Raw genomic sequence first — 17,365 nt, 5'->3', positions numbered from 1 at the left:
GCGGAACACCGATAAGCTGCGGAATTCATGGAATGGGTCTTCATCCTGGTGTAAGAGAAAGGAGGGCTTCCATCAAGAAGCAGAGCCTCCAACAAGGACATTGAAGGGAGCGAGGCAAAATCAAATGTTTCTTCTGGGACAATCACTGAATCTCTGTGGAAAATCCAGGAGAGTAACAGGAGCTTTGCTGTGCTCAGCTCGCAGGAGATTCCAGAGGAAGGATTCCCTCATGCATCAGGCCCAGGAAAGAATTCCTGCTTCTTAAGGCTCCATCAGGGTGAAGGCATTTTTTATTTTTACCATGTTTGGAGCAGCCGCTTTGTTGAAGCTGCTGCAAAACACTCCTGTGTTACAACAGGTGCGAGGGATCACTGGAGGACATGGGAAGGTCCTGGGTGTTCCTGGGGGACACTGAGGGCTCCTGAAGGTCACATGGAGGGTCCTGGAGAACACTGGGATGTCCTGGCGGACACTGGGGAGAATCGTGGAGGCCATTGGGAGGTCCTGGAGGTCACAAGGATGGTCCTGGAGAACACTGAGAAGCCATGGGGAGGTCCTGGAGGACACTGGGGTAGTCCTGGGGGTGTCCTGGAGGTGCCAGGCAGGTCCTGGTGTCCCTCAGAGTCCCTAAGTCCCTCAGGGCGCTGGTAGCTCCAGAAGATGATGTCCCCAATGTCCCCATCGATGTCCCCACGTCCCTCACTGCCCCTCGGGGGGCTGGTACTGCCAGAAGGCGATGTCCCCATCGTCCCCGCAGGACGCCAGCAGCCCGGGCTCCCGCGGGTTCCAGGCCACGCCGTTGACGTCCTGGCTGTGGGCGCGTGGCACGTGTGCCACCAGGCTGAAGGTGACAGGGGTGCCCGGGGCTGCTGGCACCTCCTGGAACACTCGCACCGCGTCGTCACCGCACGCCGTGGCCACCGCGCCTGTCAGGTGACACCTGGGGAGGGGACAGGGGGGTCAGGGATGGGGTCAGGTGGCACCTGGGGGGTCATCAAGTGGTCAGGTGGCACCTGGAGGGACAGAGGGGTCAGGGAGCACTGTGAGGGTCCCAGGGAGGGGACAGGGACCCTGTGAAGTGGCCCTGGAGGGTCACAGGTGTCCCCAGGTGTCTCCAGATGTCCCCCAAGGTGCCTCCAGGTGTCTTAGGGCTGCTGCCAGTGTCCTCAGTTCCCCCCAGGTGTCCCCAGTGTCACTGACCAGGCCACATCGTAGATGGTTCTCCCGTGGTACCCCGACAGGGTGCACACACACTTCCAGGTGGGCTCAGAGCCACTGCAGGCCACGCCTGGGGACAGCAGGGACACTGGTGACATCAGAACCTTCCCTCTTCTTCCCCTCCCTTCTCTCTCTCCTTTCTCCTCCTTGCTCTTCTCCCTCTCCATTTTTCATTCTTTCTCCTCTCCGTTTCTTCATTTCTCTTTTTCCCTCACTTTTCCCTTTCCCTTTTTTCCTTCTCCACCTTTTCCCCTCTTCTTTTCCTCTCCCTTTACCCTTTTCTCTTCACTTTTCTCTCTCTCCTTTTTCTTTCCTCTCCCTTTTCCTTCTCCCTCCTTTCTCCATTTTTTCATTTTTTTCCTCTTCATTTTTTCCCTCTTTTCCCCCATTTTTCCCCCAATTTCCCACTTTTTTCCCCGTTTTTCCCCATTTTCCCCCATTTTTCTGGTTTTTCCCCATTTTCCCCCATTTTTCTGTTTTTCCCCATGTTTTCCCCATTTTCCCCCATTTTTCCGTTTTTTCCCCATTTTCCCCCCATTTTTCCTCATTTTCCCCATTTTCCCTCAATTTTTCCCCATTTTCCCCTTTTTCCCCATTTTCCCCTTTTTCCCCCATTTTTCTCTATTTTCCCCATTTTCCCCTTTTTTCCCTATTCTCCGCATTCTCCCCATTTTCCCAATTTCCCCGTTTTTTCCCCATTTCCCGTTATTTCCCTGCTGACCCTCCTGGTTGCCGGGCAGGAACTGCTGCCACACGCGCAGGGTTCTGTCATCGCTGCAGGACACCAGCCGCTGGCCGGAGCTCTCCCAGGCCACTGCCCACACGGTGGACGTGTGACCCTCCAGGGTGGCACAGCACAGCCAGTCGTCCTCCTCCTCGCGGTACAGACGGACTGTGTCATCGTAGCTGGCGCTGGCCAGCAGCTGGGGACAGCAGGGGACAGCAAGGGACATTGGGGACAGCAGGGGACATGGGGACACACTGTGTCATCGTAGCTGGCGCTGGCCAGCAGCTAGGGACAATGGGGACAGCAGGGGACACTGGGGATAGTGAGGGACATGGGAACACACTGTGTCATCGTAGCTGGCGCTGGCCAGCAGCTGGGGACAGCAGGGGACATGGTGGGGACATGACCACACTGTGCATCATGGCTAGTACTGGCCAGCAGCTGGAGACAATGGGGACACTGGGGACGTTAGGGACACGGGGGCAGTGGGGACACTGGGGGACAGCGGCCATACTGTGTCATTGTAGCTAGCGCTGGTCAGCAGCTGGGGACAGCGGGGACATTGGGATGGCATGGGGACAGTGAGGGACAGGGGCTGCAGTGTGTCGTTGTAGCTGGTGCTGAGCAGCAGCTGGGGACATGGGGACATGGTGGGGACAAGGGGACAGCGGGGACATGGTGGTCAGGGGCTGCACTGTCATCACGGCTGGCGCTAGCCAGCAGCTGGGCACAGTGGGGACACAGGGGGGTGACATGAGGATGAGCTGGGGACAGCAGGGACACAGGAAGTGAACTGGGAACAGGAGACAGCTGGGGACAGTGGGGACAGTGGGGACAGAGGGTGAACCCGGGGATGAACTGGAGGGGACGTGAGGGGGGAGCTGGGGACAGGGGACAGTGGGGACACAGAGGGTGACAGCGACTGAGCTGGGGACAACAGTGGGGACATGGCGGTGACATGGGGGATGAACTGGGAGGGACAGGAAGGCTGAGCTGGGGACAGGGGGTGGGCACTGCTCTGGGGGAGCTGCCAGGGGACCCGGCAGGGTCTGGGGGACTAGGGGGTCTCAGGGTGTCCTCTGTCCCCCGGCAGGGTCTGGGGGCTCTCAGGGTGTCTCCTGTCCCCGCAGGGTCCCCAGGTCTGTGTCCCCTCACCTCCTGGCTGGGGTGCCACACCACGTGTTTGACGTCCTGCGTGTGAGCGTTGAGCACACTGACACACTCGTACTCCTCCTCCTCGTCCACTGCGGGGACAGCAGGGACAGCAGGGGACAGTGAGGGACAGTGAGGGACAGCAGGAACAGTGAGGGGACAGGGGTCACCTGCTGTCCCCTCCTCACCCCCCCAGCCCCCCCAGTCCCCTGCTCACCTTCCCACACCCAGACACTCTTGTCGCGGCTGCAGGTGGCCAGCAGTGACCCCGAGGGTGCCCAGGCCACCGCCTTCACCTCGTTCTCGTGCCCCTCCAAGGTGGCCACACACTGCGGGGACAGGCACGGTCACCAGGGTCACTGGGGGTCACCAGGGGTCACTGGGTGGGCACTGGGGGTCATTGGTGGGCATTGTGAGGGTAACTGGGAGGGCACTGGCTGGTCACCAGAGGTCACTGGGAGGTCACTGGGGGCATTGAGGATCACTGGGAGTCACCAGTGGTCACCAGGGGTCACTGGGTGTCACCAGGGGTCACCAGGTGGGCACTGAGTGGGCACTGGGGGCCTCAAAGTGGACACCAAGGGTCACTGGGGGAGATCACTGAGTGGGTGCCAGTGGTCACTGGGGTCACTGGGTGGGCACTAGGAAGTCACTGGGTGGTCACCAGGGGTCACTGGGGGGTTACTGGGGGCGTTGGGGATCACTGGGAGTAACCAGGGGTCACTGGGTGGGCACTGGGTGGCCACTGTGGGTCACCAGGGCTCACTGTGGGTCAGTGGATGGTCCCCAGGGGTCCCCAGGAGTCCCCGGGTGGTCACCTCGAAGCCATCGTTGTGTCGCCTCCAGACGCAGGTGGTGCCGTCGAAGCTGGCCGAGGCCAGGTAGGAGCCGCACGGTGACCAGGCCACCCTGCGGACAGTGCGGCTGTGCCCGTCCGACAGCAGCGCCCGGCACGCCCAGCCCGGCCCTGGGGACAGACAGCACGGGGACACGGGGACATGGGGGGGAGCATGGTCAGCGTGGGAGGACAGACACACCGGGGGGTGACCATGGTCAGCATGGGGACACGGGGACACCGACACACCGGGGGTGACCATGGCCCAGACCGGACACGCCCATACAGGTGTGTGACCCCGCCCCGAACCGCGCCCTGCCACACCAGCCCGGTGCGCTCCCGTTATTCCCTCGCTCCCGTTATCCCTCACCTGCCCGCTCCCACTTTCCCCTCACTCTCCCGACCCTACAACCGGGTGCGGCTCCGTTCCCCTCTCCCGTTATCCCTCACCTGCCCGCTCCCGTTCTCCGCTCACCCTCCCGGCCCTACAACCGCCCGGTGCGGCTCCGTTCCCCTCTCCCGTTATCCCCTCACAATCCCGACCCCAGACCCGCACGGTGCAGTCCCGCTCCCATTCCCATTCCCGTTCCCGTTCCCGCTCACCCTCCCGGCCCCACACCCGCACGGTGCTCTCCCGTTCCCATTCCCGTTCCCGTTCGGTTCCCGCTCACCCTCCCGGCCCCACACCCGCACGGTGCGATCCCCGCCGCAGGAGGCCAGCAGGGTCCCGCTGGGGCTCCAGGCCAGCGCCCAGCAGCGCGACTCGGGGTGCGCGGCCAGCCGGCACAGCAGCGACAGCGCCTCGGGCATGGCGGCACCGGGACCGGAACCGGGACCGACCGGAACCGGAACCGAACCGACCGGAACCGGAATGCACCGGACCGAGAGCGGAAGCGGAAGCGCGGCGGGGCGGGGCGCTGCGGGCCCGGGCCGGGATCGGGGCGCCTGCAGCCTGTCGGTGCTCCGGGCAGCCGGCCGGGATCGCCTGTCCCGGGGCGCTGCCGGGCCTCGGAACCGGTACCGGTTAGCCCGCCGCCGCTGCCGGGGGATCCGGGCCGCTGCCGGGGTTCGCAGCGCTCGGGCCCGCTGCCGGTGAACCCTGAGCCGCTGTCGGTTGTCGCGGAGCTGCTGGCGGTGTCCCGGTACCGGTGAGCCGGGGCTGCTGTCGGTTAGCCCGGAGCCGGTCCCGGTTATCCCGAGGCCGCTATCACTCATCCCGGGGCAGATCCCGGTTGTCCCGGGGGGGTGTCAGGGGTCCCGGTGTCCCGGGGCGGGTCCCGGTGCCCCGGTGAGCCCGGCACGGCTGTCGCACACCCCTGAGCGGTGCCGGTGCCCCGCTGAGCTCGTTGCGGATTCCCGTTCCCCGTGCGGCTGACCCGCAGCGCCTGCCGGTTATCCCGTTCCCCTTCCCGCCGCCCGGGTGACCCGGAGCCGCGTGTCCCCGAGGTCCCGTTCCCCGTGCGGCTGCCGGTTATCCCGGGGCCGGTGCCCCGCTGTCCCGGTTCTCCCGGTTCTCCCCGCTGTCCCGGCTGTCCCGTTCTCCCGGTGCGATGTACGCGGGCGCGGCGGGCTCGGTGTCGCGGCGGCGGCGCGGCGCGGCGGGTCTGCCGAAGCAGGCGGAGCGCAGCCTGGCCTCGGCGCTGCCCGGGGCGCTGTCCATCACCGCGCTCTGCACCGCGCTGGCCGAGCCCGCCTGGCTGCGCATCCACGGCGGGACCTGCGGCAGACAGGAGCTGGGGGTGGCTGATGTGCTGGGCTTCGTGCGGCCAGAGCTGCTCCGGGGTGAGTGTGGGGTATGGGATATATGAGGTATAGGATGTGGGGTATGGGATGTGGGAATGATGGGATATGGGGTATGGGATATATGGGATATGGGGTATATGGGGTATATGGGGTATATGGGATATGGGATATGGGGTATGAGATATATGGGGTATATGGGATATGGGATATGGGGTATGAGATATATGGGCTGCACATCCACGGCGGGACCTGCGGCCGGCAGGAGCTGGGGGTGGCTGATGTGCTGGGCTTTGTGCGGCCAGAGCTGCTCAGGGGTGAGTGTGGGATAATGTATGGGATAATATATGGGATATATGGGGTATGGGATATGGGATATGGGATATGGGATATGGGGTGGCTGATGTGCTGGGGTTCATGTGGCCGGAGCTGCTCCGGGGTGAGTGTGGGGTATGGGATATATGGGGTATAGGATGTGGGGTATGGGATGTGGGAATGATGGGTTATGGGGTATGGGATATATGGGGTATGGGATATGGGATTGGTGGGGTATGGAGTATGGGATATGGGATATGGGGTGGCTGATGTGCTGGGGTTCATGTGGCCGGAGCTGCTCCGGGGTGAGTGCGGGATAATATATGGGATATGGAGTATGAGATATGGAATATGGGATGTGGGATGGGGTGGAAGGTTATGGGGTGGCAGACATGCTGGGGTTCTTGTGGCCAGAGCTGCTACGAGGTGTGCAGGGAATAGGATGGGATAATGGGATTGATGGGATTATGGGGTATGGGATGGAATGGAAGGTTATGGGGTGGCCGATGTGCTGGGGTTTGCACAGCCCAAGTTGCTCTGGGGTGAGCAAGGAGGGGATAATGGGATATGGGATGGGATGGGATATGGGATATGGGATATGGGATATGGGATGGGATGGGATATGGGATATGGGATATGGGATGGGATGGGATATGGGATATGGGATATGGGATGGGATGGGATATGGGATATGGGATATGGGATATGGGATGGGATGGGATATGGGATATGGGATATGGGATATGGGATGGGATGGGATATGGGATATGGGATGGATGCCCTCCTGCACCCTGCCCTGCCCTCACACCCTGACAGCCCTACAGCTCCTCTGTCCCCTTCTGTCCCCTTACAGTCCCTGACATGTCCTTCTCTCCTCTCCTGTTCCTCTTTGCTCTCTTCCATCCTTTCTGTCCCTTGCCATCTCCCTCCATTCCTCCTGTCCCCTTCCATCCTTCTCCATCTCCCTCCAAATCCTCCATCCCGTCCCATCCCATATCCCACCCCATATCCCATATCCCATATTATCCTATACCCCATATCCCATATTATCCCATATCCCATATCCCACATTATCCCATACCCCATATCCCATATCCCATAAATCCCATCCCATCCATCCCATATCCCATATCCCATACCCCATATCCCATATCCCATACCCCATACTCCATATCCCATTATCCCATCCCATCCCTTTCCATCCCCCATTAAATCCCATGGTTTGGGTTTTTTTGGAAAATCCAATTTTGGGTCAGAAAAGCAGATCATTTTAGGGATTTTTTGAAGGAAAAGTGCATTCTTGATGGGAAAAGTTGATGTTTGGGGTGGAGAAGTGGATTTTTTTATTATGAAATCAGATTTTTGTGACGGAAAAGCTTATTTTTGGGGCAGAAAAGCAGATTTGTGGGTGCAGAAAAGTATATTTTTGGGGGATTTTCTCCAGGAAAAGTGGGTTTTTGATTGGAAAAACAGATTTTTAGGGCAGAAAAGCTGATTTTGGGGGTGGAAAAGCTGATTTTTATTTGGTGTTTTCTCTGGGGAAAATTGAATTTTTTAGTTGGAAAATCAGATTTTTGGGACAGAAAAGCAGATTTTTTTTTTTTTAAATTTTCTGGGAGAAAAGTGGATTTTTGATTGGAAAATCAAGAGTTTTGGGGTGGAAAAGCTGATTTTGGGGATTTTCTCTGGGGAAAACTGGGGATTTTTAATTGGAAAATCCAATTTTGGGGGTACAAAAGCAAATTATTTTTTTTATTTTCTGGGGGAAAAGTGCATTTTTTAATTGGAAAATCCAATTTTTGGGGTAGAAAAGCTGCTTTTTTTGGGTGGAAAATCAGATTTTTAGGGCAGACAAGCCAATGTTTTTAGGATTTCCTGGGGAAAAAGTGGATTTTTGATTGGAAAATCCAATTTTTGGGGCAGAAAAGTTGACTTTTGGGGGTGGAAAACCTGATTTTTTTTTCATTTTCTGTGGAAAAAGTGGATTTTTTGATTGGAAAATGAGATTTTTGGGGCAGAAAAGTTGATTTCTTGCAGATTTCCTGGGGAAAAGTAGATTTTTGATTGGAAAATCCAATTTTTGGGGCAGAAAAGCAGATTTTTTTTTTATTTTCTGGGGGAAAAGTGGGTTTTTGGTTGGAAAATCCAATTTTTGGGGCAGTAAAGTTGATTTTTTTTTTATTTTCTGGGGGAAAAGTGAATTTTTTATTTGAAAATCAGATTTTGGGGCAGCAAAGTTGATTTTAGGGGCAGAAAATCCAATTTTTGGTGCGGAAAAGCCAATTTTTTTATTATTTTTCTGCAGAAAAAAGCAGATTTTTGCTCAGAAAATCAGGTTTTTATTGGCCAATCTCCCATTTCCCCACTCCCAGACTACTGCATGAACCCGCAGACGGTGCTGCTGCTCAGGGTGATCGCGGCGTTCTGCTTCCTGGGCATCCTGTGCAGCCTGGCGGCGTTCCTGCTCGACGTCTTCGGCCCCAAACACCCTGCCCTGAAAATCACCAGGAGATACGCCTTCGCCCACATCCTCACCGGTGAGTGCCTGCTGGAAAATAGCTAAAACTCCAAGGAAATCATGCAAAAACATTCTGCAAAAAATCTGCCTGAAAATCCCGAAGAAATCCCACAAAAATCCCATAAAATATCTGCCCAAAAATCCCTAAAATCCTGCAAAGAATCTGCCCTAAAATCCCAGAGAAATCCCACCGAAAATCTGCCCCAAAATCCCCAAAAAGAAATTCTGCAAAAATCCCGCAGAAAATACCCCAAAAATCCCCCAAATACCGCAAAAAATCCTACCAAAAATACCCCCAAAATCCCCAAAATCCTGCAAAAAATCCCACAGAAAATACCCCAAAAGATCCCTCAAAAAATCTGCCCAAAAATCCCAAAGAAATCCCGCAAGAAGTCCTGCAAAAAATCTGTCCCAAAGTCGAAAAAATCCAACAAGAAATCCCACAAAAATTCTGCCCAAAGTTCCACCTTTGCACACATCCTCACCGGTGGGTAACCACCCAGAAATACCCCAAATCCCGTGAGAAATCCCAAAGAAAATCCCAAAGAAAATCCCACAGAAAATACCCCAAAAAATGCCCTAAAAATCCCCAAAATCCCGCAAGAAATCCCACAGAAAATACCCCAAGAATACCCAAAAAAATCCCCCAAATCCCGCAGAAAATACCCCAAATCCTGCTGGAAATCCCGCAGGAAATACCCCAAAAAGTACCCTAAAAAATCCCCAAAATCCCGCAAGAAATCCCGCAGAAAATACCCCCCAAAATCGGAAAAAATCCTGCAAAAAATCCTGCAGGAAATACCCTAAAAATACCCCAAATCCCACAAGAAATCCCACAAAAAATACCCCCAAAAAATCCTGCAAAAAATCTGCCCAAAAATCCCCAAAATCCCAAAGAAATCCCGCAAGAAATCCTGCAAAAAATCTGCCCCAAAGTCGAAAAAATCCTGCATAAAATCCCACAAAAAATCTGCCCAAAAATCCAGAAATTCCCAAAGAAATCCCACAAAAATCCCATGAAACATCTGCCCAAAAATCCCTAAAATCCCCAAGAAATTCAGCAAAAATCCCGCAAAAAAATCTCACAAGAAATTCCACAAAAATCTACCCAAAAATCCCCAAAATCCCAAAGAAATCCCGCAAAACTGCTGCTAAAAATCCAACAAGAAATTCCACAAAAAATCTGACCAAAGTTCCCCAAAATCCCAAAGAAATTCTGCAAAAATCCCACTAAAATCTGCCCAAAAATCCCCAAAATCCTGAAGAAATCCCAAAAAAACCCTCCAAAATCCCTTCCAAAGTCCAAAAAAATATATCCTGCAGAAAATACCCCAAAAGATCCTCTCATTCTCATGTGTTCCCCAGTTCTGCAATGTGCCACAGTGATCAGCTTCTGCTGCTGGTGCTCAGAGCTGCTCCTGGTCACCCCAGACCCCAAACACACCCAGTTTTCCCCATTTTTCCCCATTTTCCCCATTTTTTTTCTTATTTCCTCCCCGTTTTTCTTTCGTTTTTTTCCCCATTTTCTCTCATTTTCTCCCAATTTTCTCCCCATTTTTCACCATTTTCTCCCCATTTTCCCTGTATTTCCCCAGTTTTCCAATGTGCTATATGATCAGGTTCTGCTACTGGTGCTCGGAGCTGCAACTGGTCACCCCAGACCCCAAACCCACCCAGTTTTCTCTCATTTTCTCCCCATTTTCCCCATTTTCTCCCCATTTTTCTCTCATTTTCTCCCCGTTTTTTCTCACTTTCTCTCGTTTTTTCTCATTTTTCCCCATATTCCCCAGTTCTCCAATGCACCACGGTGATCAGGTTCTGCTACTGGTGCTCACAGCTGCTCCTGGTGACTCCAGACCCCAAACCCACCCAGTTTTTTGTCATTTTCTGCTTGTTTCTCTCTGTTTTTTCCCATTTATTCCCATTTTTTTCTCATTTTCTTACCGTTTTTCACCTTTTTTCCCATATTCCCCCAGTTCTGCAGTGCGCCATGGTGATCAGCTTCTGCTGCTGGTGCTCGGAGCTGCTCCTGGTGACCCCAGACCCCATACACACCCTTTTTCTCTCATTTTCTCCCCGTTTTTTCGCCATTTTCACTGTGTTTTCTCATTTTTTCCCTGTATTTCCCCAGTTCTGCAGTGCGCCACAGTGATCGGCTTCTGCTACTGGTGCTCGGAGCTGCTCCTGCTCACCCCAGACCCCAAACCCACCCAGTTTCTCCCTGTTTTCTCTCACTTTCTCCACATTTTTTCACCATTTTCACCATTTTCTCTCATTTTCCCCCATTTTCCCCAGTTCTGCAGTGCGCCACGGTGATCGGCTTCTGCTACTGGTGCTCGGAGCTGCTCCTGGCGCAGCAGCAGCAGCACAAGAAGTACCACGGCTCGCAGGTGTTTGTCACCTTCGCCGTCAGTTTCTACCTGGTGGCCGGGGCGGGCGGCGCCTCCATCCTGGCCACGGCGGCCAACCTGCTGCGGCACTACCCCAGCGAGGAGGAGGAGCAGGCGCTGGAGCTGCTGCAGGAGATGGACGAGGCTGAGCCCTACAGCGCCGAGTACGAGGTGATCAACCAGTTCCAGCCGCCGCCTGCCTACACACCGTGATCTGAGCGGGGTGGGGATGGGGGAAACGGGGCTATGGGCTGGTCCTGACAGGATTGAGACTTCACACCGTGATCCTGTAGTGCTGAGGATAAAGGGATGGGGATTGTGGACCTGATCCCAAAAGGATTGAGACTTCACACCATGATCCTACAGTGCTGAGGGTAAAGGAATGGGGTTCTGGGCCTGATCCCACAAGGATTGAGACTTCATGCCCTGATCCTATACATCCTGAGCATAAAAGGAATGGGGGTTCTGGGCCTGATCCCAAAAGGATTGAGACTTCACACCATGATCCTACAGTGCTGAGGATAAAGAAATGGGGTTCTGGCCTGATTCTAAAAGGATTGAGACTTCATGCCCTGGTCCTACACATCCTGAGTGTAAAAGGAATGGGGGTTCTGGGCCTGATCCCAAAAGGATTGAGACTTTACACCGTGATCCTACAGCGCTGATCATTAAAGGAATGGGGATTGTGGACCTGATCCCACAAGGATTGAGACTTCATGCCCTGATCCCACACATCCTGAGATTAAATGGGGTGGGGGTTGTGGACCTGATCTTAAAAGGAATGTGGATTCTAGCTCTGATCCCACAAGGATTGAGACTTCACACCCTGATCCTATACATCCTGAGCTTAAATGGGGTGGGAACTGTGGGCCTGATCCTAAAAGGAATGGGGATTCTAGCTCTGATCCTACAAGGAACGAGACTTCACACCATGATCCTACAGCTCTGATCCTAAAAGAATGGAGGCTTCATGCTCTGATCCCAAAAGGAATGGGGATTCTGGTCCTGATCCCAAAAGGAATGTGGATTCCAGCCCTGATCCCACAGCCAATGAGACTTCACACCTTCATCCTACAGCCCTGATCCCAAATGGAATGAGACTTCACACCGTGAGCCTACAGCTCTGAGATCCAGTGGGGTGGGGATTGTCGGCCTGATCCTAAATGGGATGGGGATTCTGGCCCTGATCCCAAATGGGATTGGGATTCCAGCCCTGATTCCACAGGCAATGAGACTTCACACCCTGATCCTACACACCCTGAGCCTAAAAGGAACGAGGCTTGGTGCTCTGATCCCAAAAGGAATGGGGATTATGGCCCTGAGCCCACAGGAAATGAGGCTTCATGACCTGACCCCAAAGGAATGAGGCTTCCTGCCCCAAGCCCGGAAGGAATAACAGGTTTCACCACCTGAGCCTGAATGGAATGTGGGTTCTGGCCCTGACCCCAAAAGGAATGAGGCTTCACACCCTGACCCCAAAAGGAATGAGGCTTCACACCCTGATCCCAAAAGGAATGAGGCTTCACACCCTGATCCCAAAAGGAATGAGGCGTCACACCCTGATCCCACACACCCCAAGCCCGGAAGGAATGAGACTTCCCAACGTGATCCCAAAAGGAACGAGGCTTCCTGTCCTGATCCTACAGCCCTGATCCCAAAGGGAACGAGGCCTCCCCACCCCACAGGGAAAAACTTCTCCAGGAACTCTACCAGGGCAGAATTTGTTGGAGCAGATCCCAGAAATTCTCCCAGGGAAGGATTTTTCCCAGTGGATCTTGGGAACAATTCCCTGAACTGATTTCCTCAGCAGGGATTCCGGGAATTCCCAGGAGTTCCCCAGGAAAGGACTTGGAGCAAATTCCGGATTTCTCCGGACTGATCCTGGGAATTCTGCCCATGAAGGATTTGGGGTGGATCCTGGGAATTCTGCCCATGAAGGGTTTCTCTCAGTGGATCCCAGGAACAATTCCCCGAACTGATTTCTCAGAGTGGATCCTAGAAATTCTCCTGGGGAAGGATTTCTCCCGGTGGATCTTGGGAACAATTCCCATACTGATTTCTCCCAGGGAAGGATTTCTCCCGGTGGATCTCAGGAACAATTCCCTGAACTGATTTCCCCAGCGTGGATTCCAGGAATTCTCCCAGGGAAGGATTTGTCCTGGTTGATCCCAGGAATAATTCCCAGACTGATTTCTCCCAGGGAAGGATTTCTCCCAGCAGGAATTCTCCCTGGAAAGGATTTGGGGTGGATTCCGGGAATTCTCCCAGGGAAGGATTTCTCCTGGTGGATCCCAGGAACAATTTCCCATTCTGACTTCTCCCAGTGGATCCCAGGAATTCTCCCCAGGTGGATCTGGAAGGATTTGGGGTGGATCCAGGAAGGATTCTGGGATCATTCCCCATTCCATGACTCCAGTGGGATTTGGACACCAGTGGTGGGAATTGTCCCACTGTGCTCCATGGGGGATTTCTGGGAATGAGAGCTGTGGGACTCATGGGATCTGTGATTCTGCTTTGGATGAGGGTTTGGGATCCACAATTCCCTATAAAAATGAGGGTTTGGGATCCACAATTCCCTATAAAAATGAGAGTTTGGGATTCACAATTCCCCATGGAATGAGAACTGTGGGATCCACCACTCCCTATGGAATGAGTTTTGTAGGATCCATAATTTCCAGTCAACAAGAGCTTTGGGATCTCCAATTCCCTATGGATTAAGAACTTTAGGATCCCCAATTCCCTATGAACAAGAGCCTCGGGATCCCCAATTCCTGATGGAACGAGGTCTGTAGGATCCCCAGTTCCCCATGGATCAATCCCTTTGGGATCCCCAATTCCCTACAGATTAAGAACTTTGGGATCCCCCATTCCCCAAGGAACAAGAACCTCGGGATCCCCAACTCCACACAGACTGATCCCTTTGGGATCCCCAATTCCATATGGATCGAGAACTTTTCCCTGGAATCAGAACTTTGGGATCCCCAATTCCCCATGAACAAGAACTTTGGGATCCCAAATTCTCCAAGGAATGAGAACTTTGGGATCCCAAATTCTCCAAGGAATGAGAACTTTGGGATCCCCAACTGGAATCAATCCCTTTGGGATCCATGATTCCCTATGGACTGAGAGCTTTGGGATCGCCAATTCCCCATGGACTGAGAACTGTAGGATCCCCAATTCCCAATGGATTAGGAATTTTGGGATCCCCCATTCCCCACAGACAAATCCCTTTGGGATCCCCAGTTCCCCATGGAATGAGAACTTTGGGATCCCCAGTTGGGATCAATCCCTTTGGGATCTCCAGTCCCACCCCATTCCCGTGGGAATATTTCTCCCCTATTTATAAACCCAGGAATTCCCGTGATTCCCATTATTATTATTCCCATTATTCCCATTTCCCCCACGGACATTCTGCACTTTATTCCAGGCTCTGGGAATTCCGGGAAAACCCCACTGGGGCTTCATTTGGGATCATCCCAATCCCCACCCAGCAAAAACCGGGAATTTCACCCCAAATCCACCCCAAATCCACCCCAATTCCAGCCCCTCTGGAAAACCTGGAGCGTTTATGCAAATCCCTCCACACCCATCCCACTTTTCCTGCTTTTTTCCCCCAAAATTCCCACTTTTCCCGCTTCTTTCTTCCAAAATTCCCACTTTTCCCCACTTTTTTCTTCCAAAATCCCTTTTCCTGCTTTTTTCCCCCCAAATTCTCACTTTTCCCGCTTTTACCCCCCAGAACTCCCACTTTTCCTGCTTCCCCAGAATTCCCACTTTTTTCTCCCAAAATTCCCACTTTTCCCACTTTTTTCTTCACCCAGAATTCCCACTTTTTCTTTCCCCAGAATTTCCACTTTTCCCACTTTATTTCCCCCAAAATTCCCAATTTTCATACTTTTTCTTCCCCCAGAATTCCTACTTTTCCTGCTTTTTCCCCCCAAAATTCTCACTTTTCCCACTTTTTTCTTCAACCAAAATTCCCACTTTTCTTGCTTTTTTCCCTCAAAATTCCCAATTTTCATACTTTTTCTTCCCCCAGATTTCCCACTTTTCCCACTTTATTTCCCCCAAAATTCCCACATTTCCTCCTCTTTTCCCCCCAAAATTCCCACTTTCCCTGCTCTTTTTCCCCATTTTCCCACTCCTCCTTTCCCCTTGGCTATGCAAGAGCTCCCCGGGCTGAAATCACAGGAAAATCCCAAAAAAATCCTAAAAAAATCCCGGAAAAGGCTCCGAGGAGCCGAATCGACCCTAAACCCCTAAACCCCTAAATCTGGGATTTGGGATCCTGAGAAAAACTTTGGGATTCCCTGGATATGCAAAGGGGAGGTTGGGTGTGAATAAATCTGGGAAAAATGGGGGTTTTGGGGGAAGAATTCCCCAAAAAATGAAATTGAATTAAATTAAATAAAAGGGATGGAGGGTGATGATTCCCGGGAGGATTTGGGATTTGGGATTGTTGGGGAATAAAGAGGTGCAAAGAGTGCTGGGGGAGTTGTGGGTTTTGTTTGGGGAAAGGGGTTTTGGGGTGTCCTAAAAAAAGTGTCACAAATCCCAAAAAAATGTCCCAAATCCCAAAAAAAAAAAGTCCTGAATCCTAAAAAAATGTTCTGGATCCCAGAAAAGAGCCCTGAAGCCCAAAAAACTGGCCTGGGTTCCCCCAAAAATGTCCCAGATACCAAAAAACTATCCCGAAAAACTGTCCTGGACCCCAAAAACTCTCATGGATCCTAAAAAACTTACTTGGATCCCAAAAACCTGACCTTTATCCCAAAAAAACTGTCCTGAACCCCAAAAATCTGTCCTGAACCCAAAAAAACTGACCTGGACCCCAAAAACACCTGTCCTGAATCCCAAAGAACAGCCCTGCATCCCAAAGCCCTGTCTGGGACCCCAAAGCTCTGCCCTGAGCCCAGAACTCGCTGTGCCCCATAACCAGCTGTGCACCCCAAAAACTGACCTGCCCACCCCATAGAGCCCCAGAGCCCATAACTGCCCCACAGCCCCAAATCCCCATTGCAGACCCCAAAAACCCCCCAGACCCCATAACTCCCTATTACCACCAGACCCCATAACCCCCAATAATCCCCTAGACCCCTCAGTGATCCCATAACCCCTGATAACCCCCCAGACCCCATAACCCCCAGTAAGCCCCTATAACCCATCAGTGATCCCCCAGACCCCCAATAACTCCCAGACCCCATAACATCCTATAACACCCCATGACCCTGCAGACCCCAAATACCACCCCAGACCCCATAACCCCAGACCCCATATCCTCCCAATTATCCCCAATAACCCCCAGACCCTGTAATGCCCTGTAACACCCCATAACACTGCAGACCCCATAACCCCTCAATAACCCCAAGACCCTATAACCCCCAGACCCCGTAAACCCCTAATGATCCGCTATAACCCCAATAACCCCCAGAGCCCATAATGCCCTGTAACACCCCATATAGTCTCCCTATAGTCTCCCAGACCCCATAATCTCCCATAGCCCCCAATAACCCTATAACCACCCTATAACCCCAGAGCCCCCAATTACCCCCATAAGCTCCTATAAACCCTGTAACCCCACTAACCCTCCAGACCCTGTAACCCCAATAACCCAAATAACCCCAATAACCCAAATAAACCCCAGACCCCATAACCCCCCGTAACCCCAATAACCCCAATAACCCAAATAATCCCAATAAACCCCAGACCCCAAGGAGCCCCCAGACCCCATAAACTCTATAACCCTATAAGCCCCTATAACTCCTATTAACCCTTTATATCCGCCAGACCCCATGGTCGCCTATAACTCCATGACACCCCCAAATCCCATAACCCTCTATAAACCCAATAACCCAAATAACCCCCAGACCCCATAACCCCCAATAACCCTATAAACCCCTATAACCCCCATTAACCCCGTATAATCCCCAGGCCCCAGAGACCCCTGTAACCCCAATAACCCAAATAAACCCCAGACCTCGTAACCCCCAATAACCCTATAAAACCCTATAACCCGTAACAACCCCCTGTAACCCCAACAACCACCCATAACGCCCCCAGACCCTGTAACCCCCAATAACCCCCCGTAACCCCAATGATCCTAATAAACCCCAGAGCCCAAGGAGCCCCAATAACCCCTTAGACCCCATAACCCCCAATAACCTTATAAGCCCCCCTAACCCCAATAACCCCAGTAATTCCCAATAACCGCAGACCCCATAACCTCTATAACCCCCATAGTGCCCAGACCCCATAACCCCAACACCCCCAGAGCCCCCAAAAGCCCCAGAACCCCGCGGTGGGCGTGGTCACACACAGGCCACGCCCCCAACCAGCACCGCCCATACACAGCCACGCCCCTCATCTGACCACGCCCCTTAGCCACGCCCCCTCTCCCTCTCGCCCTTGCGCGCCTCCACCTCCCGAGGTGGGCGTGGCCACCCTCCGCAGCCAATCATCGCGCGGGGCGG

At 53.3% G+C, this 17,365-nt stretch overlaps 2 protein-coding genes and 1 long non-coding RNA gene across 4 annotated transcripts; 2 read left to right on the top strand and 1 right to left on the bottom strand.

Annotated features, from left to right (window-relative positions):
* Nucleotides 1-272: 272 nt before the first annotated feature.
* On the bottom strand, nt 273-4,742 carry CIAO1 (cytosolic iron-sulfur assembly component 1). The gene is made up of 7 exons (XM_085080673.1): nt 4,604-4,742; nt 3,916-4,064; nt 3,315-3,426; nt 3,101-3,189; nt 1,940-2,141; nt 1,201-1,288; nt 273-940 (listed from the first exon to the last, which is right to left on the bottom strand). The coding sequence occupies exons 1-7, from the start codon at nt 4,740-4,742 to the stop codon at nt 700-702; spliced, it is 1,020 nt and encodes a 339-aa protein (XP_084936799.1). The 3' UTR covers nt 273-699.
* A 669-nt stretch (nt 4,743-5,411) lies between these two features.
* TMEM127 (transmembrane protein 127) lies at nt 5,412-11,378 on the top strand. The gene is made up of 3 exons (XM_085080675.1): nt 5,412-5,714; nt 8,360-8,524; nt 10,801-11,378. The coding sequence occupies exons 1-3, from the start codon at nt 5,483-5,485 to the stop codon at nt 11,106-11,108; spliced, it is 705 nt and encodes a 234-aa protein (XP_084936801.1). The 5' UTR covers nt 5,412-5,482; the 3' UTR covers nt 11,109-11,378.
* A 410-nt stretch (nt 11,379-11,788) lies between these two features.
* Nucleotides 11,789-13,094, top strand: LOC146428078 (uncharacterized). 2 transcript variants are annotated; one of them, XR_014856223.1, is made up of 2 exons: nt 11,789-12,262; nt 12,355-13,094. It is a non-coding gene; the product is annotated as an uncharacterized LOC146428078 (long non-coding RNA). The 2 variants fall into 2 exon arrangements; XR_014856222.1 differs by having other exon boundaries at nt 12,295-13,094.
* The last annotated feature ends 4,271 nt before the right edge of the window (nt 13,095-17,365 follow it).

This window comes from Lichenostomus cassidix, chromosome 22 (genome assembly GCF_008360975.1).
Source record: "Lichenostomus cassidix isolate B80296 chromosome 22, HeHo_3.0, whole genome shotgun sequence".
NCBI classification, from domain to species: domain Eukaryota; kingdom Metazoa; phylum Chordata; class Aves; order Passeriformes; family Meliphagidae; genus Lichenostomus; species Lichenostomus cassidix.
Note: the sequence above shows the minus strand (reverse complement) of the source record. Positions and strands in the feature narration are given on the sequence as shown.